At 44.6% G+C, this 22,671-nt stretch overlaps 1 protein-coding gene across 2 annotated transcripts in view; it reads right to left on the reverse strand.

The window, feature by feature from the left end:
- AP2A1 (adaptor related protein complex 2 subunit alpha 1) overlaps positions 1 to 22,671 on the reverse strand; it is a 136,069-nt gene that overhangs the window by 94,480 nt on the left and 18,918 nt on the right. For both annotated transcript variants that reach the window (XM_082273796.1, XM_082273795.1), the window contains exon 2: positions 9,039 to 9,107. In XM_082273796.1, coding sequence (XP_082129922.1) covers positions 9,039 to 9,107 — 69 coding nt within the window. The remainder of the gene's footprint in view (positions 1 to 9,038; positions 9,108 to 22,671) is intronic.

The raw sequence follows: 22,671 nt of genomic DNA on the forward strand, positions 1-22,671 counted from the left end.
TGCGGTTCTTTGTGCCTGGAAAATTGAGAACGTCCATGACGTCCAAAAAGCGTTCCTTTAGTTCAAAAGCCCTTTAACACAAACAGGAAAACAGCGACAATGAATCTGAATTATTTGAAAAACTGAGCGATAGGGATTCGTGGGAAAATTCGTCATCAGGTACTGAAAGGGATGACAGCGACGATTCTGCGACTGAGCTCAGCGATGTGAGAACTTGGCATACCTACAATTATTTCTGACCAATGCGGTTATTGAAAACCGTCCATTAGACTTACCTGCAATGGTGTTTCTACGAACCTTCCAGGACGGCAACTAAAGAGAGAGGAGAGGCTCAACCCTACAGGAAACACAATCAGTTCACAGCTATTAAAAGGCCCCACCCTTCCCCTTGTCCCTCAGTTGTAAAAAAGTAGTACTCCAACCGATTCACAAGGGATGTATAATCACTTAGATACTTACCACATTCTTTGCTCACCTTTCTAACAGGGCGGGAATTAGGCCTGCTGTCCTGGAAGGTTCGTAGAAACACTATTACCGATAAGTCTAAAGGACGGTTTTCTCCTCTCACCTTCCAGGACGGCAACACATGAGGATAATAAAGTCACCAGAGGCCTACCTTACGGTGGGAACACCACCTGTAGTACCTTTCAGCCAAAGGCTAGGTCTTGCTGAGACAGCACCTCCATTCGGTAGTGCTTCAGAAACGTGTCATGGCTGGACCAGGTGGCTGCACTGCAAATCTGTTCCCAGGAATGTGTAAGAGAAAGTAAAACAGTTGGGATCGGCGCTACCTGGTATATATAATAATCCAAGATCCTACAAAGTGATCTTATTGTAAACCATATAGATCGCAAATCAAAACTATAATAAATTAGTGCAGAGTAAAGTGAAAGTGCAAAATGGCAGAGACAATATCTGGGCTAAAATGTGTAAGCCCTGAGAAGTGCTTAAAGTGCTATAAAAAGATATAAAAATTAATAACACAAAAGGGCAAATGAATAATTTATTGTGAAGTGCAAGAAATATATATCTCTAAAATTGTACACTAGGATCTTGATAACCTGAGTGGTGATAAAATAAGAAATTGGTGACCATATAAAAAATGGGGGGCGAAATTCCCTATATAAAAACTGTGCTTGGACTAAAGTCCGTGATTGGCGAGATAAAATAGAGGGGAGCATAGTGGAACACAGGTGCCTGTACCTGTAGTGTCCACTAGGTTTAGCACTCACCCTTTCTTTCCACTTTAGGATCGCAATTCAATGCTATGAAAGTGGATAGGATTCCAAAGAGGTAAATGGGGTCCAATCTGTGACTGATAAGCCGGGTTCCAAGGAATCCTCATGGATAAGCGGGTCCCATCTAGGTGCTCAAACACAGAGAGATCCCCATGTTGTAGTATATACTGTCAACATATAATGGCAAGTATTATTGAATCACGATTCAGGCTGATTGGTTCAGTAGGTAAATGCAGCGCCGGAGTGCTTCCGCGTTCCAAAGCTGGCAAACTGCAGACCGGTAGTGAATTTGACGTAGAGTACCTCCCTACGCGTTTTGTCATTGGGACGTCTACAGGAGTGATCTTGGATTATTATACATATACCAGGTAGCGCCGTCAACCGTTTTACTTTCTCTTACACATTTTTGGCTCCTAATTCTTAAGGGGTTGGTTGGTGGCAGCTTCTACACCTGTATATTGTCTTTACTACTCCATAGCGCTGGTCACCCCCCCCATTTACTTTTACTGTTCCCAGGAAGCTTCCACTTTTTCGGCCCAGGAAGTTGCCAGTGCCCTTTTTGAGTGTGCTTTCAGCTTTATTGGCGCAGGAACACCTGAAACCTCATAACACATGGTAATGGCTTGCTTGATCCACCTAGAGACTGAAGGCTTTGACTCTTGCAGTCCTTTTCTTGGTCCAGAGTAGAGGATCAAAAGGTGATTAGATCTCCTAAACTCCCTGGTCCTCTATAAATAAGTGAGGAGACATCTCTTCACATCTAAACAATGAAATTTCATTACCTTTTCATTCCTAGGATTATCGCAGAACGATGGTAAAACTATTTCCTGCTTCCTGTAAAAGGAAGATGCTACCTTGGGCAGATATAAGGGGATCTGGCCTGAGAATAATCCTATCTGGGAAGATCAACATAAATGGTTCTTTCATTGAAAGACCTTGTAAGTCCCCTACCCTTCTGGCTGGTTTGACAGCAAATAGGAAGGCTAGTTTAAAGGGACAAAAACTTAAAGACAACCTTTTCTATAGGTTCAAAAGGGCTTCTAGATAACACCTCTAGAACCCTAGTCAGGTCCCAAGGAGGGAACCTGTCTCTAGTGACAGGGGTAGCTCTTTCTCTGGCCATCAAAAATCTTAACTAAAGGTTCTTTTGCAAGTCTTGCGTCTAGAAAAACAGAGAGCTGCTATTTGTACCTGAAGGGTGTTAACTGTCACACCCTTCTTTACCCCATCTTGTAGGAAATCCCAGATTAGGGGGACAGAGGCGGAAGAAATTTGCTTCTGCCTCAAGTACAAAATGTTTTCCAAACTTAAGTATATTTGCCTCGTTACTGGTTTTCTGCTCAGGAGGAGTGTGTCTATCACTCTGTCTGATCAGCCCATTAATCTAAGGATCTGACGCTCACTAACCAGGCCAACTGAAAGAATTCCGGCCTGTGGTGCCAAACTGGTCCCTGCAATAGCAGGTCTTGGAGGTTCGGAAGCTTCCAGGAGGTGCTACCGATAACGCTTTCAGGGTCGCAAACCACTCCCTCTTTGGCCACCAAGGCACAATCAGGAGGAGGCGAAGACACGGGGAACGACTGAGCTTCTGTAAAACTCGAGGTATAATAGTTAAAGGAGGAAAGGCATAGGCTAACTAACTGCCATGTCTGGGCCAGAGCATCCAGGCCCAACATCCCTCTTTCCCGCAAAAGAGAAAAGAATCTCTTACCTTTCTGTTTTGTAGGCTGGCAAATAGGTCTACTTCTGGGCAGCTGAATTTTTGGACTAGTGTCTGAAATACCTTGGGATTTAGTTCCCATTCTCCTGGTCTTATTGGATGGTGACTGAGGAAATCTGCTTCCCAGTTGCTTTCCCCTTTTATATTAATGGCCAGCAAGGAGATCACTCTTCCTTTGGCCCAGCCTAGGATTTCCTGGGCTAGTACCAACAGGGGTCTGAACCTGGTACCCCCTTGGTGCTTCAGGTAAGCTACTGTTGTAGCATTGTCGGAGCAGACCTGAATTTCCATGCCTGAAATGAAAATCTTGAAGGCTCTTAGGGCTTCGCCCACTGCTCTGAGTTCTCTGAAGTTGGAGGAGGCCTGGGCTACTTCCTTGTCCTAGACGCCCTTGGCTCCCTCTAGATGAGCCCCCCACCCCCAGGTGCTTGCGTCTGTGGCGATTTTCAGAGGGCTTCACTGACCCCAAGGTCTGCCCTTCTCTAAATTGCTTGGTATTGACGACCACTCCAGGGAGATTTTTATCTGAGGGGTGAGGATTACCCTTTTGTCCAGGGACTCAACCTTTTTGTCCCAGGAGGAAAGGTGGAAGAATTAAAGGTCTCGAGTGTAGCTGCGCCCAAACTACTGCTTTGATGCTGGCTGACATGAGCCCCAGAACTCTCAGGATCTCTCTCCAGAAGCACGAGGGGGGCGACCATCAACCCTCTTACTGAAGAGAGTACCGTTTCCACCTTTTCCCTTGGAAGGAAAAGACTTTGTACCCGTGAGTCTATCCGGTACCCTAAATAGGTCTGAACCTGGACAGACTTTTACATGCTGCTCAACCAGCCTAGCGTTTGCAGGACTGTTAACACCTTCTGTGTGTTTGATCTAACTTGGTCCCCTGACAGACCAAAAATCAGTGAGCTGGGTGAGAGCTGAATTGACTACAGTCCCTCTTAAAGTGTGCGATCATCACCTGGGTGGCTTTATGTCCGCAGTTTAATTGCAGTGTTGGCACTTTGAAAAAATAAGTTGGCTTTGTGATGAAGTTGGTCACTGGGGCTAAAAAGGGTCGCCATCACTGATCCAAAAGAACCAAAATGATACATTGTTTATAGCACTGGGCAATGTTAATAAACATTTGCTGGAGGCTCTTTTTTTTTTTTTTTTTTGACAGTTGTGAGTGAGCAGAGAACGGCTCTGCACTGTATGAATCGTGGAAATACTGGATTAAAATCGTGAGGGGGGGGGGGGGGGGGGGGTTTGAATCAAGATCACAATTTTTTTAACGATTAATCGTGTAGCTCTATCAGACAGGCATTCTAATCCCTTTGCACTCTATCCAAATCCTAAGAGTTTTGCATTTACTTATACTTTAAATGCAAGACGCAACAGAAGACACCTTTGGATACCATCATTGTCAATATGTGGAGAGGGCAATGTTAGTGACACTAGCAGATTTAGATGGACATGATGAACAAAATTAAAAAACTCAGCTCCACCTAAGCAGTGACTATTTTAGTATCCATTTGGGATAAAGGTTTTACATAACTGAATAAAACCTGACCGCTGTAACTGCCACTGTTAGCATTAAGTGGTTTCTCTCAACGTCAACTGCCACTTTTGCTGTACAGTTGGTCTGTTATAGGAAGATGAAAAGTAAAAGACTAAATGGATCCCAAGGTGAAAATTAATTCTACCCTTAAAGAGTTTTTAGAATATCTGTTGAAGAGCGCAATTAAAAGGTGTAATTCTCAACACCCACGCTCTACAAATAATCAGCTTGGTGATCCCATACTAAAGCTCCTCCTGAATAGAATCCACAGCCTACACATGTAAATTCAAGACTCCCTAACTCATTAACACCTCTTTCCATTGAGCTCTACCATCACTTCTCATATACATAATGGTACATGCTATAGTAAAAAGGATTTAGGTTTATAGCTTGCCATGCTAGAATTTCCTGTTCACAGGAGCAGCATGAACTGCCCTGCAACACAACATTCAAAGATCATTAATATTTTGTTTTGTGAAAACCTAAGTCTCATTTACAGCCAGTTACATCATTCTCCATCATGAATAAAGAGGTTGTGAGAACCAGCTGTGTGTAACTTGGTGAGCTACAATATTGAAGGTGGGCAGTTTCAATGACCTGAAGTATAACAGAATTCCTAACTGATAAGTCTGATTGTCTCGGAGCCTGTTGCATTGAAAGTTCCGTTCAGAAGATCTGACAGCTTCATATATGAATTCAACATTAGCTCATAGTCCAAGTCAATGGAAAACACTGTTGGGGGGGAAATTCAATAAAGCAATTATGACACTTTTCTTCAGGCGTCATCCCTTCCAAAAGGCCTCCAGCTAATTCAGAAAAGCCTTAAGCCCCGTACACATGCGTCGAAAATTGGCAGAGAATTTTCGTCTGACGACCGATCTGCCAATTTTCGGCTTGTTAGTATGATGCTTCCGACAACCAACTCTGACTTTTTGGCCGAAAAAAATCTGGTGTGCAGACTTTAAAATTTTTGTTGGCCGTCAACATAACGGCCGATTTTCGTGCAGTCAGTACAGATTTCGACAGGGAAAAATCTGATGAGCAAGTCTGGGCATGCTCAGTGAAGAAAGAACACAAAGAAAGCAAACCAACACATGACATCACTTCTGAAGTGGATTTTTGTTGGCCGAGAAAATTTGTGTGCAGTCTAGGCACATTCCAACCAACAAAACACAACTCTGGACAAAAGACGGATAATCGTTGCGTGTGTACGAGGCTTTACAACAGTTTCCGCACAGTATCCAACACATGCACCATATATAGTTCGTTCTTTCGCCACTAGAAATCTGTTGCTACGGTTGCAACAGATTAAAAAGAATTACCACTGTTCGCAGATAAGCAAACTGATGGTAATTAGGAACAACTCAGAGTGGATGTACAGAGGGATGCCAGTGCCCAGAGTGGGGCATTCTGTGCTGGCACATGGTCATGAACGTAACAGCTTCCTGCACAGAGCGTGTGGTTACCAGATGACAGGAGGCCATCGGCTTCCTAACAACCGATGACTCACCCCCCCCCCCCCCCCCTCATATTCACTTGCTGGCTGGGAAAGTGCCTGGCCCACACTTGAACGTAAAACAAAGGGGCGGGGGGATGCTTTCTGATCATAATACCCAAATATCACCACAGCAATATTTGGGTAATGACCGAAATCTCTTGGCTGGCAATACATCACTAGTTGCTTTGATGTTGTTGGCTGCACACCCAACATAGTCGTACCAACCTTGACATTGTGCTACTGGGGCTGAGCATGCACTGGGAGGTAAAAAAGTGTGTCCGTGTTATGGACACTGACCTCACTGCTTCCCCCCCCCATCATGCCTCCGATAAATTTATGTGCAGACATTTGTTGCGTAGAGGTATGACAAATTACCAAAGAGTGTTGTAGATTGCTTTTTTGAATTCCCAAGTGTGTTTACCTGACATTGTCCGTGGGTTTTTTATGGGACTGTGGCCTAAAGTTTTACCAGACAAAAAGGAATTGCAGTTTAAGAGGCCAAACCTATGGGCAAATACCCATGGTACAGAGAGGTGGAGAAAAAAAAAAAAGCTATTTTTTTTTTCCCCTATATACGCCTAGGATACAAAGATCAAACGAAACAATTGTAAATGTAGATATGGTCAGGAAATAAGACTGTTCTGTTTTCTTGTCAGGGATGATCAGACAGTGCATACAATTGCAGGAAAGAAGGAAGAGGGAGGGACTGCAGATCACCAAGCTCCTGCTCACAATACCGCTTAAAACTGGTAAAAAAGGACAATATCGGAACCTATAAGTATTTTAGTGACAAGAAATTCTTTCCACACCAAAAAAAAAAAAAACACCACAACATTTTAAAAAAGGAAGCTGTGGAAATTGTAGACCACTGTGTTTAACATGCCTGACAGTACAGGCTTTTTTTTTTTTTGACAAAAATATGCATAAACACTTAATAAAACATGTGAAATTTTGGGGGGAAAAATAAAAAAAATTTAAAGCGGAGTCCCACCCAAATTTTTATTTTTTTTTTTAACCTAAAAATACCCCCAGAACAGTCAGGACTAGTGCATTTAAACAACGATAGCCTCTGAACTGTCCCCTGTTTAGTGTACCTATAAGAAGAATTACTTGTCCAGCGCTGCCATCTGCAGTGTGGGCAGCTGAAGCCGCAGTGTCCCTCTTCCTGGATTTCGAAGTCCCAGAATGCCATGTCTTGTCACTTCCGGTTCAGGCGCGTCACCCCACAGCCGGATTCCCTTTCATTGCGCATGCCCAGAAGCTGTTCCCGTGCCTGCACCGGAAGTGACGAGGGACACTGATGCAGGCGCACTGACTCCTGGGATTGATGACACTCATCTCCCAGGAGTCAATGCAAAGCAGGAAATGACGTCCGCGGCTGCAGCCGCATAAGGACGAAGTGGCAGGAAGGTAAGTTAATTTTCATTAAAAATAAGGTAAGTGAAAAAAAAATAAAAAAATATCCAATTCTTTTTTTTTAGAATCTTTTAATGTTATTAATGGTGTAAGGTTCAAAATTAGGGTGGAACTCTGCTTTAACCCCCAGCACATATGTAGCACCACCCCCGAAGGAGCCAATTGGTAATTTTGGGCTCCTGGTTTCACGCCTCGACTCCAAGAACAGTTTCAGCCCCTCTAACACACCTTCTGCGAGCACAAGTATCACCACAATTACCTTTCACCTAGCTGTGAGGTATTGTCTGTAGGGGAGAAAAAACACACACACACACCAGGTTGGGGATAACTTGCCTAATCTATTAATGCAGATTAGCATAAATGGCAATTTCAAGAGGATTAAACAACAGATCAGGCAAATTCAGACAGACTGCTAAACTTGGGGAAAAGGGCTATACCCGAATAGAAAAGGAGAAAGGAAAAACATTTAAATAAAAAGAACAGTACACTTCTATATCATTAGCTATATCATTAGCTAAAAGCAATGTATAATAACTCTAAATGCGTTCAGAATGATAGCAGCTCTATATTCTGAGTGCACTCAAATAGACAGGGGTGGGATACGGCCTTAATTGGCCAGCAAAAAGAGCTTCAAGGTAGTTATACCTAGGGGCAGGCCTTAGTCATGTTGGAGCACGTTGTGGTCAGTAAGGCCTGCAGGCAGTATTCGAGTTTTGGGGTCACTGGTTAGGTAGCTCCTATTGGCTTTAATCTCTAGCAATGGTATTAGGTAGTGGGCGCAAGGCCCGTTCACCAGTCCCGGTAACACGGTTAGTTGCCCCTCCGATCAGGCGTCCACTCTCTTAGGTTGCTTAGGGCGACTCTGGCAGGCAGCATGGCAAAGACGGCGTCACGGCAGTGGCTCTGTCTATCTGACTTTTCCGGTCCCAGAACTGCTTTCCCACACTGTAGTAGCTTCCAATGGCGTGGCCTCCCTACGTCTCTAATGATGACGCCTCGTCCACTCACCACTATGGCCCTGATAACTCGCTGCAGACTCAGGAGATCCCCCAAATAGCTGGGGGTTTCTGTCGAATCAGGCTCTATCTTTCTCTGGCTGACAATCTTGAGCACAGTTGTTCTCTTCTCACTCTGTATCTGCACTGCCCTGTCAGACCCCTTTTTCCTCCTTGGATCCTAGACTCTCTCTAGTTCTTCCTCTGGAATCACCACAGCCTCCTCAGCACTTCCTAAAACTCCCCTTTTTTTTGCCAGTGTCTTCTGTGTGAGTTTTTCTGGAAGGACAAGTCAGCATCTCCCTATCTTCATCTTGTGGGCAAAAGGAGAAATTGCATGGCAAATCTTTTATTGCTCAATGACACATGCCTGTTACACATATATATGGCCACAATGAAATGGTTTTAATTCCGTGGGGCTACATAAGTGCATACCTGCATTTTTGCTCTAGAAGCGCACTGCATAGCACTCTCCCAGCATAGAGACCAAGCTGTCCCCAACAGCCCCTGGTTTCGCACTAACTATAGTGTTCCTTTAAACATTAGTTTAGCTATTCTCATATTTTATACTGAGAAAGTGTGTTCTCGTTCATGAAAAATAGCCACAGAAAACATTTAAACTGGTACATACCCTTAAATTTAGACCGTATATTCGCCAGCTCCTTGTTAATTCGCTTAATCTCAGCTTCTTTGCTTTTACCTAGAAGAAAAGCAAAAAACTTTAAAAACTCATTCCATAGAGTAATCACAAACTAGGCTTTCAAAGGGCCATTAACAATAACTGAAAATCCAACACTACTAAAGCTTTACAATTAGAAAAGAGCATTTTAGAGAAAGCAAATTAGAAAAGTTTCAACATATATTGGTATTGCTGAGATTTAGGCAGAGTGACAGCTCACCCCAATTAACCTTAATCAGCATTCATGCACAAACTCACTGCTGTGTGGGGACAAGGGATCTACCCCATGCAAAACTGAAACGCTCACCTAAAAAGCATGACAAAATATGAAGGATTGTGCCTCAGCAGCTGCTTCATTTTAGCTTTGCATCCCTAAATGCCCATTCACACCACAAAAAGGTCATCCAGGTCCGTTCTGGATGAGTTTCTGCATGCGTGTTTTTAATGCGTTCTGGTGCATCTTTGGTACGCTTTTTATGAGCTTGCAGATGCATTCCAGATGCTTTTTATCCTGTTTTTTTTTTTCACTGTACTGAGGTCCGATGCGTTTTTGTTGCTTTTTACAGCATTCCAGTACAGTTCCATGCAGGAAGGCGGCAGTATGTTTGACATTTTTCTTCTGGAACAGAACAGCACTGGAACGCACTGCACTGGTGTGAACAATGCCATTAGAACCCTTATTACCTACTTTCCATGCATTTTTGATGCAGAAAAGCTAGTGCACAGTAAAGGATCTGAAACCTTGGAAATGGTTCCCATGGCCAACCTCTTGTTACACCATCCAAAGTGACTGCTATGCTTCCAAAGGGCAGAAATGGAGGAATTATATTGTGTCTGCCTTTTTATTGAAACAGGTCTGTCTAGCTAAGAAAGAACGGGATTTAAGGTTATTTAAGCTGACCATAGACTGATAGAAATTGGGCTGGTTCAAATGGAACCAACTTAATTTCAATCCATCTATGGACATGCTTACTGAACTGAAGTTGAGGACGTGGCTGTACTGGGCTCCAGGGAGATCCTTTGCCTACTGTCACAATGATGGGCACCTTAAAGACCACAACATACAGGGGTATACAATGTATGGTTAACAGCAAACCCACACACATCATAGGTTGAACTGGATGGACTGAGGTCTTTTTTCAACCTCACTAACTATAATGAGGGAACATGGGGCGAGCATGGCAGATGCTTTAGTTCCATGTTACACCCTGAATACCAATTTCATTGCTGGCTGGTGTGAGCGGCACAGAGAGTACGGGCCCATCCTCTACTCTCCACCCTCCATTCCCTTTCACATCCCCCTTTCCCTGCCTTTTCCGCTCCATCCTCCCCTTTTTTTTTACCAGCCTGACTGATCTACTTGATTTGAGGAATATCATAGTCCAATCTCTAGGTTTCCGGTTATGTTGTATGTATTGGTTAGTATGTTTTCTTATCCATTTCCCTATTGGAATGTATGTACATTGTTCTTCTTACTGCAAAGGGGCATGCATGCTCATACATATAAAAATATGTTTGTTATTTTCTGTATACCATCACAAGGTTTTATTTTTCTGCAGATCAATATACCCTCCATTAAAAACTCCTGAAGAATCAGGTTTCCCACGTAACATGTTGAGTGAAAGACTGGATTCGTACTAATATAGATCTCTTACAGTTAGGAGGTTACTATGCTATAATATCCAGTATCTGAAGGGGAACACGGCTGTTTTAATATTGTGTGCTTTGTGGACTGGTATGGACAAAATAACATGTTAAATGGTCACCAGTTAAGGACCACCCTATAGCAGGTTTACTGTTACAGGGCAACCCTCCTGCACAGTTTTATATATATTTATATATGATTCTACACTTCCACCTTGCACACTGCTGGTGGGCCCCTTTTGCTGTGATTACTCACAGCAGAAGCCAATCTGTGGATGCCAGGCACTGAATGTCCGCTGGCACCTGCCGATCATCGGGCAGAAACACAGAATGGAGACCTTCCTTTGTAAACATGGCAGATCTCCGTTCTGACAGAGTGGGGGGGGAAATAGATTTTGTGTAATACCTCTTACCTGAGTAAAAGTAGCACACACCGTACAATAAAACACTGGCTAGGCACACAGAAAACCCTTTGATTGCCCTAATGTTTAACCCCTTCCCAGACAGTGTCATTAGTACAGTGACAAGTGCATATTTTTAGCACTGATCACTGTATTAGTGCCGGTTCACACTAGTGCGGCTGTGGGGATCGCATGTAATGTCGGAGCGCACTGCTCCTTCATTACATGCGATCGGCTGTGTGGTGCGAGTTTAGCCATACACTTTGTATGGCTAAATTTGCACCGCACCCGCAGCAAAGACGCACAGGACCCTTTTTTGCAGCTGCATCAGGATCGGATCGCACAGTGGTTCACACTTGTGCGATCCGATCCTGTGCGAACTGTAAGATCGCACTGCGATATGCGATCAAACTGGGGGTGTCGTTAAGATTACATTGACACCCCCTGCGTATCGCATATGGCAGTGTGAACTGCCAGGGGTGCGTTTGCGATGCGGGAAAAGGCTGCAAATTTGCAGCCTGTTCCCGCATCGCATAAGTGTCACTGGTTCCCACAAAGTGTTAAAAGTGTCAGTTAATGCCCACAGCAATATTGCAGCCCCACTAAAAAAGTCAATCCCTAGGGGGAAAAAAAAAAAAAATCAGGTATATAGACACCATAGTTTGTAGACGCTATACCTTTTGTGCAAACCAATCAAAATAAGCTTATTAGGATTTTTTTTTTTTTTTTACCAAAAAAAAAATTTAGCAGATTACATATTGGCCTGAATTGAAGACATTTTTTAATTTTTTTATTGGATAGGTTTCATAGCAGAAAGTAAACAAATACTGTTTTTTTTTTTTCAAACTTGTCAGTCTTTTTGTTTGAAGAGCAATAAAAAAAAAAATGCAGTGGTGATCAAATACCACCAAAAGAAAAGCTCTATAGTGAGGGGAAAAAAATATTTAATCCCCTGCTGATTTTGCACATTTGCCCACTGACAAAGAAATGATCAGTCTATATTATCTATATTATAATTTAATGTTAGATTTATTTTAACAGTGAGAGACAGAAAAAAAAAAAAAAAAAAAAAAGTTAGACATTGATTTGCATTTTAATGAGGGAAAATAACTGGGATTACCGTAAAATCCTTTTCTCGAGGGTTCACTGACGGACACAGCTCCATATCTTCTTAGACCCTTGGGCTTATACTGCTCTCTCCACAGGAGTAGGCCTAGGCAGAAATAATTTTAACTACGCCCCTGGGGTATACTCCCACTTCCTGCTATAGGACTTCAGTTTGTAACAAGCAGTGTCAGAAGAATACATAACAACCCAAAAGAGGGGCGGGTGCCGTGTCCGTCAGTGAACCTCAGAGAAAAGGATTTTACAGTAAGACAAAAATCCAGTTTTCGCTTTCGTTCATTGACAGACACAGCTCCATATCTTCTTAGACGCTTGGATGTCCCAAAGCAGTGTCAACATGAAGGGTGGGAAAAACAGCAATGCACATAATTCCCAAAAGGGCTAAACATAGACAACCAGGTAAACCAGGAGCTCAACCAGGAACAACTGGAACTCACAAACCAGAAAACAACAACAACCTCAAGAGTCAGGAGCCTCTGCAACAGCAGCCTGCAAAACTTTGCGGCCAAACGCAGCATCCGCAGATGAGAATACATCCACCTTGTAAAACGTTGTGAATGTATGCACAGACAACCATGTGGCTAGCTTGCACACCTGAATCACTAACACCTGATGATAGAAGGCCTAGGAGGGACTAAGCGCACTTGTAGGATGCGCCTTAACAGGGAAAGGAGGATACTGACACTTAATGGAATAAGCCTGCACTACCGTCTGCCTGATCCATCTGGAAATGACCACAGCAGATGCGGCCTGCCCCTTACGAGATCCAAGTCAGTCTGTAAGGACAAACATGTATAAAAAAGGGAATTCACTCCAGAAATAAAGAGATTATTCTCCCGTTCTACAAGACTCTGGTCCGGCCACATCTGGAGTATGCTGTCCAGTTCTGGGCACCGGTCCTCAGGAAGGATGTGCTGGAACTGGAGAGAGTCCAGAGAAGGGCAACAAAAATAATTAGGGGAATGGAGGACATCAGCTATGAGGAAAGACTACAAGCACTGAACCTATTCTCTCTGGAGAAGAGACGATTGAGGGGGGATATGATATCAATGTACAAATACTGTACTGGCGACCCTAGCATAAGGAACAAACTATTCAGAGAAAGGGAATACAATAAGACACATATAACAAAAAAGAAAAACAAGATAGTGTTCTATAAAGGGCTCAAAGGAGGTACACTTGTATTATGGTGAACACCTCGCAAATTAGTGAAATACCTTAATAATTTGCATTACCATAAGTGGTGGCCGTTGGCATTAAACATATGAGTACAAGAAAAGAGGGGGGAAAAAAGGTTGGGGAGTCGTGAAAATACAAACCCAGGTCTGTTATCCACTACCCCAACTACCAACTAAGGGCACCACAGGTATGTATTCTTAAAAAGTATAAGTTTATTAGGCACGTATGCCTGAAAGCAAAAAATATGACAAAAACAAGGCAGTGAGTCGTGGTGTTACAGAACAATAATTTAAAATCAACAGTTGAAAGCACCCATGCACATTATAGATAACACCTTCTATCTAGAAACACTTGGACCCGACGGACATCAGCATGCAGTAGAGGCTGAATTATCCGTGGGGTGCAGTGTGAGGACCTCAATTATGTAAATAACCCCTCCAATTTCTTATGAAATATCAGCTTGGTTTGGCTTATACCATAGAAATATTCATTACAGTAGAATGATCAATTCCTTAATGAGAACACGAATAGCAAGATGAGATTGGACTCATTGAGCACACTCTTGCCTGCCAGTATAATTGTCCATGGACAGTAGATAAGTTAAATTGTATAGGCTCAAAGATGATGCAAAAATCTGAAAAGCAGTGCATTGAGTGGTCTGCTAAAGGTTCAAATGCTGTGTCTTCACAAGAAAATACTAGTTGATGAAGTAGATGGAGGCCGTGGAAGTCATTGAACAAAGCTCAAGATAAATCCCAGATAAATCCCAGAGGAGCAGTAGATATGATTAGTAACATGCCGTCCTTGCAAGGAGAACAGACAAATTGGAGGTGGAGCAGGTCAGAGAGTTACCTTAACATGTGCCTTATTCAATGACGGCGTGTACTTCATGTAGAGGGGGGAGAGTAGATGGCGGTGTATCACGGCAGGAGTTCCCGGTGCCCGGTTAGCCTGTTGCTATCGTATTCACCCAACGGCGTTCTTACTCTTCCATGTGGCTGAGCCGGCGACTGCGGGGCTTGACTTCCGGGTCAGAGGTGTCCTCCCGGTCGTCACTTCCTGTTAGGCTGGTCAGCCGGATGCCTTCTCGGGGAACAGCCTGGGGAACGATAGATAGCGGATCCCGTACAGGGGATTCAGCTGTCGTTAGTGCATGGGTGCTCTATGCACAAAGCTGGACGCTGACGCGTTTCACCAAAAGACGTTGGTTTCTTCAGAGCTGAATGAATATTTCTATGGAAGAGTAAGAACGCCGTTGGGTGAATACGATAGCAACAGGCTAACCGGGCACCGGGAACTCCTGCCGTGATACACCGCCATCTACTCTCCCCCCTCTACATGAAGTACACGCCGTCATTGAATAAGGCACATGTTAAGGTAACTCTCTGACCTGCTCCACCTCCAATTTGTCTGTTCTCCTTGCAAGGACGGCATGTTACTAATCATATCTACTGCTCCTCTGGGATTTATCTGGGATTTATCTTGAGCTTTGTTCAATGACTTCCACGGCCTCCATCTACTTCATCAACTAGTATTTTCTTGTGAAGACACAGCATTTGAACCTTTAGCAGACCACTCAATGCACCGCTTTTCAGATTTTTGCATCATCTTTGAGCCTATACAATTTAACTTATCTACTGTCCATGGACAATTATACTGGCAGGCAAGAGTGTGCTCAATGAGTCCAATCTCATCTTGCTATTCGTGTTCTCATTAAGGAATTGATCATTCTACTGTAATAAATATTTTTATGGTATAAGCCAAACCAAGCTGATATTTCATAAGAAATTGGAGGGGTTATTTACATAATTGAGGTCCTCACACTGCACCCCACGGATAATTCAGCCTCTACTGCATGCTGATGTCCGTCGGGTCCAAGTGTTTCTAGATAGAAGGTGTTATCTATAATGTGCATGGGTGCTTTCAACTGTTGATTTTAAATTATTGTTCTGTAACACCACGACTCACTGCCTTGTTTTTGTCATATTTTTTGCTTTCAGGCATACGTGCCTAATAAACTTATACTTTTTAAGAATACATACCTGTGGTGCCCTTAGTTGGTAGTTGGGGTAGTGGATAACAGACCTGGGTTTGTATTTTCACAACTCCCCAACCTTTTTTCCCCCCTCTTTTCTTGTACAATAAGACACATGGCCACTCACTAAAACTAGAGGAAAAACGGTTTAACCTTAAAATACTTAAGGGGTTCTTCACTGTCAGAGCAGTAAGGATGTGGAAATCTCTTCCACAAGCAGTCATATCAGCAGGGAGCATCGATAGTTTCAAAAAACTATTAGATGGGCACCTTAGAGACCACAACATACAGGGGTATACAATGTACGGTTAACAGCAAACACACACACACACATCATAGGTTGAACTGGATGGACTGATGTCTTTTTTCAACCTCACAAACTATGTAACTATGTTGTCTGCGGGACCAGCGGAGCCCGCTTTTAAATTACCATCCCAGGGTCTCTTGGAGCCTCCTGCGAAGGTACAGGTGGATCTTGATCCAATGTCCTGTGATCTAGCCAGATGAAAGTGCCGCCTTGTGAGCTGAGAAAAAAGGACCACATTTACGAAGAGGCTCCTTGTTTTTAGCAGCCTTACGGAAGCAGAGTACTCTTACCTCCAGTATGACCTTTAATAATAGCTTCCATAGAAGCACCAAATAAACGAGCTCCAGCAAAAGGTAGATCAGTCAGCACCTTTTTGGAAGCCTGGCTGTCAGTGGGCCAGTCAGCTTCTTCAAGAGACTTTTCAAAAGGATACCTCCTAGCGAAATGCTTAGGTATTCCGACCATGCGTTTCAGGGATCCCCACTGACTAGCGACAATCTTGTTGAAATAGGCAGGAAAGGGGAACACCTAATCACCTTGGAAGGTCAATGGGTGCCAAATTGCACCGGCGAAACCAACGCAGCATTAGCTGTGTCCTCTAATTTCCGGTACTGATACAATCAGTGCCTCCACAAGAGCCATTTCATGTGCGACCCCAGTGAAAGAGGAATCATCCTCACTGTCAGAGTACTCTGCGTGGACGCAGACCCAGCAGATTGACTCGTGTCCGCGGCGGCCAAATCCAGCTAAGACTCTGAGGAGGCAGAGGATACAGGTGATGGCCGGTGGCACTTCTTGCTAGGCCGCTTTTCAAGGGCCATATCAACTTTGGACACAAGTGACTTCAGGACAGCCATCATGTTCGCCAGGGCAGATGGAGACCCAGAGGGTCCCACAGCTTCTGAAAGTGGGTCAGGTGGTGATACCTGCTCCAGGGACTGCATGTTTAATCCGGAGTCCGCCCTTAATATGCAAAAAAGTAAAAATAAAATAAATTATTTTGGCAAAAAACCCCCTTCACACTGCTACGATACTGCAAATCCCAGCGGCGCTGATATAGCAGAAAAGGAAGCTGCATATCCACAGGAACTTACCACCACCTATTGAGGGCAGGATACAGAGCGCCCAGCTGCTTGCCATGCGACGATCAGAGAAGAAAAGGAAGCACTGTCACTAGAGGCTCACTGCCGCATCACCGCTCCACAGGCTACAAGAAAATGGCCGTCTCATTGACTTCAATGGGAGGCTCCAAAAACATGGCTGCTGGACTACACAAACATGGCAACCGTGTCTGTATACAGCTATCCCCAACAAAATGGCGGCGCAGCGCGGCAGCCAGGATACCAGACCAGCCTGTCAGGTGACTGTAGTCCACCGGGGGGGGGGGGGGCGCACAGGGACCCCCATGCAGCCATGCACCACAGGAGCACCTGAAAATGAGCCACCGGCAGTGCACTCCCATCCCCCTCCAGCCCATCACCATAGCACACCCCACATACCCCAGCCTGTGCAACCCAAGGGGGGTGGTGAAGGCAACCCAGGCAGGGGGACACTGCTAGAGAGAGGGGGAAACCATGAAGGGAGGAAGGGTCTACCAATCTGAGGAAGGGCCCGCGTCCACCAAAATAATTCCCCAAGGAGAGGTGGGACACTACTCACCACACCTTGGAAACCAAGCGGGCACCACTCCTGGCAGTCCACTGCGCCATCTTGGAATGGGGGTGCTGCGGGCCAGAAGTACGCTGCCACTCTGCACGTGACTATTGTCGTGGCCAGGGCTATGCGTCCTCGCGAGGTGTTACACTCGCCGGCCTGGCCCCCCGTCCAGTGGGGCTATGTCGCAGCCAACCTAGCACGTAGCTTAATAGTAAGGATCTAGGACAAGGATCCTCAAACTACAGCCCTCCAGCTGTTGCGGAACTACACGTCCCATGAGGCATTGTAAAACTCCTGACATTCACAGACATGACTAGGCATGATGGGAATTGTAGTTCCTGAACAACTGGGAGGGCCATAGTTTGAAGACCCCTGATCTAGGATATCCAGTGCACCGCCCAGTCCGGCAGTTGATTGTAGCTCTCACAGGAACAGAAAACAAAAGAAGAAATTCCATTTAAAAAGAAAAAATGCTAGGACCACAGATCCCAGCAGGGAACCAGGTCCTTACTCCTGACTAGGCAGAAAAAAAACTGAAGTCCTAGAGCAGGAAGTGGGAGTATACCCCCTGGGACTGTCCAGGGGCGTAGTTAAAATGATTTCCGCTTAGTCCTACTCCTGTGGAGAGAGCAGTATAAGCCCAAGGGTCTAAGAAGATATGGAGCTGTGTCCGTCAGTGAACGAAAGAGAAAAGTATTTGATCCCCTAACCGCAAGATTTCTAGCTCCCAGGTGTCTTTTATACAGGCAACGAGCTGAGACTAGGAGCACTCTCTTAACAGCGAGTGTTCCTAATCTCACAGCGTGTTACCTATATAAAAAGACACCTGCCCACAGAAGCAATCAGATTCCAATCTCTCCACCATGGCCAAGACCAAAGAGTTGTCCCAGGTTGTCAGGGACAAGATTGTAGACATGCACAAGGCTGAAATGGGCTACAAGGCCATTGCTAAGCAGCTTAGTGAGAGTGTGACAACAGTTTGTGAAATTATTTGCAAATGGAAGAAACACAAAATAACTTTCAATCTCCCTTGGTCTGGGGCTCCGTGCAAGATCTCACCTTGCGGAGTTTCAATGACCATGAAAATGTTGTAGAATCAGCCCAGAACTACACGGGAGAATCTTGTCAATAATCTCAAGGCAGCTGGGACCATAGTCACCAAGAAAACAATTGGTACCAATTGGTATGCCGTGAATAACTGAAATCCTGCAGAGCCACAACGTCCCCCTGCTCAAGAAAGCACATGTACAGGAACGTCTGAAGTTTGCTAATGAACATCTGAATGATTCAGAGGAGAACTGTGTGAAAGTCTTGTGGTCAGAGGAGAACAAAGTTGAGCTATTTGGCATCAACTCAACTCGCCGTGTTTGGAAGAGTAGGAATTCTGCCTTTGACCCCAAGAACACCGTCCCCACCGCCAAACATGGAGGTTAAAACATTATGCTTTGGGGGTATTTTGCTAAGGGGACTGGACAACTTCACTGCATCAAAAAGGGACAATGGACGGGGCCATGTACCTTCAAAATCTTGGGTGAGATCCTCCTTCCCTCAGCCAAGGCATTGAAAATGGGTCATTAATGGGTAATCCAGCATGACAATGACCCAAAACACATGGCCAAGGCAACAAAGGAGTGTCTCTAGAAGAAGCACATTAAAAAGGACCTGGAGTGGCCTAGCCAGTCTCCAGACCCTAATCCCATAGAAAATATGTGGAGGGAGCTGAAGGTTTGAGTTACCAAATGTCAGCCTTGAAACCTTAATGACTTGGAGAGGATCTGCAAAGAGGGGTGGGACCAAATCCCTCCTGAAATGTGTGCAAACCAGGGGGCCAACTACAAGAAATGTCTGAGCTCTGCGATTGCCAACAAGCATTTTGCTAATAAGTACTACGTCATGTTTTGCAAAGGGGTCAAATACTTATTTCACGCCTTAAAATGCAAATCAATTTATAAAACTTTTTGAAATGCTTTTTTCTGGATTTGGTTTTGGTTCTCTCACTGGTAAAATAAACCCATCATTAAAATTATAGACTGATCATTTCTTTTGTCAGTGGGCAAGCGTACAAAATCAGCAGGCGATCAAATACTTTTTTTCCCCCACTGTATTTGTAGGAAAAAATGATATAAAGTTTATTTGGGTTACATGACCGCTCAATTGTCAGTTAAAGTAACGCAGTGCCGTATTGCGAAAAATGGCCTGGTCATGAAGGGGGGGGGGGGTCAACCCGTCAAACGGGATTAATGTAAAAAAAATTATATTCCGCTTCCACCCTTCAGATAGCTTCATGTCTGACTCTCAGTTAAAATACCCGGTATATCCGACTTCTGCATATACATATTTATATATATATATATATATATATATATATATATATATATATATATATAAAAATATACACATACATACATACACACACACACACGATTTCGGACTTTGTAATTTCCCATTCACAAATGGATGAAGGTCGGGGGGGGGGGGGGGGTCAGAAGGGACCCCACGTGTTTTGTTTTGTTTTTTTTTAGTTTTGGTGAATGGGAATGTTTGACCATTCTTCCAGAAGCACATTTGTGAGGTCAGGCACTGATGTGGAGGAGAAGGCCTGGCTTGTAGTCTTCGCTGTAGTTCATCCCACAGGTGTTCTATTGTGTTGAGGTCAGGACTCTGTGCAGGCCAGTCATGTTCCTCCACCTCAAACTCACTCATCCATGTCTTTATGGACCTTGCTTTGTGCACTGGTGCACAGTCATGTTGGAACAGGAAGGGGCCATTCCGAAACTGTTCCCACAAAGTTGGGAGCATGAAATTGGCCAAAATGTCTTGGTATGCTGACGCCCTAAGGCAGGGCTCGACAATCCCCGGCGCCAGGTCGCATTTGCGACTAGAATTAGCGACCTGGCGCCTGGGGGTGCCCTGCAGAAGGTGTCCTGTCATTTTTGCCCGGACTTCCGCGCTAGGAGTGCACTGACTTCCGGGCCGTCCGAAAATTGAGGCCCCGGCTTTTCGGCCTACTTGAGATGACAGGCTTCCAATGGGGAACTGGCGCCCTCTTGTGGAGGCCGGGAGTAATGACTGTTGTAATGACTGTTTCCACTGCCTTTTTGTTCTCAATTCATTACCATCTCCCTGTCCAGTTAGTTACCTTTGACAGGGAGTGTGGTTATTATTATTTATTTAATTTATTTTTTAAATGTAAAAAAAAAAAAAAAAAAAATTATTTTTCCAATTATTAAAAAAAAAATATATATATATATATATATATATATATATATATATATATATATATATATATATATATATATATATATCTATATCTATATCTATACACATATACACACACTTTTTTTTTTTTTTTCCCCTCATCGCCATGCCACAGCCGAAGGCCCCTTTCACACGGGCTGTCTGATCAGGTCCGCCTGTCAGTTTTTCAGGCAGACTTGATCGGACCCTTGATTCTCCTCTATGAAGCAGTAATCTGCTGCCATCTGATCCTGTCCACCAAAAGCAGACGGATGGTGGTTCTATTTTCTATCCATCCTGTGGATCGGATCAGATGGCATCGGATGGAAAGAGACAGACAGTCTGTTTCCATCCAATTGTGCTATAGAGGAGAGTGGGGTTCTAGTCGTATTTATGTGTAAATTTAGTATCCGTTTTATTAAATAAAGCTTGGTTGTTAGTTTAAAAAAAAAAAAAACTGGCTCCTAACTTTTTTAGCTGGCTCCTAGATTTCAGGAAAATTTGTCAAGCCCTGCCCTAAGGCTTCTTTCACACGGTCTGTCTCTGTAGGCGGATCCGTGCTGCTCAGCGGGGATCGATCCGCGATCCCCGCTGAGCCGGCAGATGACAGCTCCGTCTCCGCTTGCAGTGCGGAGAGGGAGGTGTCTCAGCCTCTGCTGCTCTCTATGGGGAATCGGATGAGAGCGGACCGCCTGTCCACTCTCATCCGATTCCATCTGATCCGATCCCCAGGACGGATGGAAAATAGGGTTTCCATCCATCCGGATTTCACGGACAGGATCGGATGCGGGTGTCAGCGGACATGTCTCCACTGCCATCCGCTGCTCCATAGGGCTGAATGGGGCATCCGATCAGATCTGCCTAAAAAACTGACAGGTGGATCTGATCTGACCGCCCGTGTGAAAGAGCCCTAAGAGTTCCCTTTACTGGTACTGGTAAGGGATCAGGTCCAACCCCTGAAAAACAACCCCACACCATAATCCCTCCTCCACCATATGATTTGGACCAGTGCACAAAGCAGGGTCCATAAAAAAGACACGAAGGAGTGAGTTTGGGGTGGAGGAACTTAACTGGCCTGCACAGAGTCCTGACCTCAACCCGATAGAACACCTTTGGGATGAATATTTGAGTAGAGACTGCGAGCCAGGCCTTCTCCCCAACATCAGTGCCTGACCTCACAAATGTGCTTCTGGAAGAATGGTCAAACATTTCCATTATCAGAATCCTAAACCATTTTGACCGCCTTCCCAGAAGTGTTGAAGCTGTTATATCTGCAAAGGGTGGGCCAACTCAATATTGAACCCTACAGACTAAGACTGGGATGTCATTAAAGTTCATGTAAGGCAGGCATCCTAATACTTTTAGAAAATATAGTGTATGTCACTATCTATATGCATGTGAGCCAGCAACTCCACCCTTCCCAATAATATCTACTGCACACAGATCATTACCTCTTCTGTTCTGCGTTTCTGAGAAATGCCACAAAATACGGCTCCTTTCACACTGGGGTGCTTTCACTCCACTTTTCAGGGAATCAAAAGCGCATGAACACTGTTCCCAATTAGATCCTATATAACAGTTCACACTGCAACTTTGAAAAGTTCTGCACGCTGCAACTTTGGTGCAGTTTTTCAAAAGCGGATTAAAGCGGTTGTATCCCGCTTTTTGACACTTACCTACAGGTAAGCCTATAATAAGGCTTACCTGTAGGTACAAATAATATCTCCTAAACCGTGCCGGTTTAGGAGATATTTACATCGCATGCAGCCGCTCGCGCGAGCGGCGCATGCGCTCTGAAGGTCCGGGGGACCTTCAATTAAGTTGCCGGGAGCTTGCCGGAAAAATCACTCCCGCGCGCATGTGCGAGAGTGACGTCATCGCGGCTCCGGCCAATCATCGCGCCGGAGCCGTCTCTTCCGGGCCAATCAGCGCGCCGGAGCCGCCGAACCTGGAAGAGACGACGAGGGACCATGGCAGCGCCCGCAGCGATGTCCGGGGGTC

This window comes from Pelophylax lessonae, assembly GCF_965119305.1.
Source record: "Pelophylax lessonae genome assembly, chromosome: 12".
Taxonomy (NCBI): Eukaryota; Metazoa; Chordata; class Amphibia; order Anura; family Ranidae; genus Pelophylax; species Pelophylax lessonae.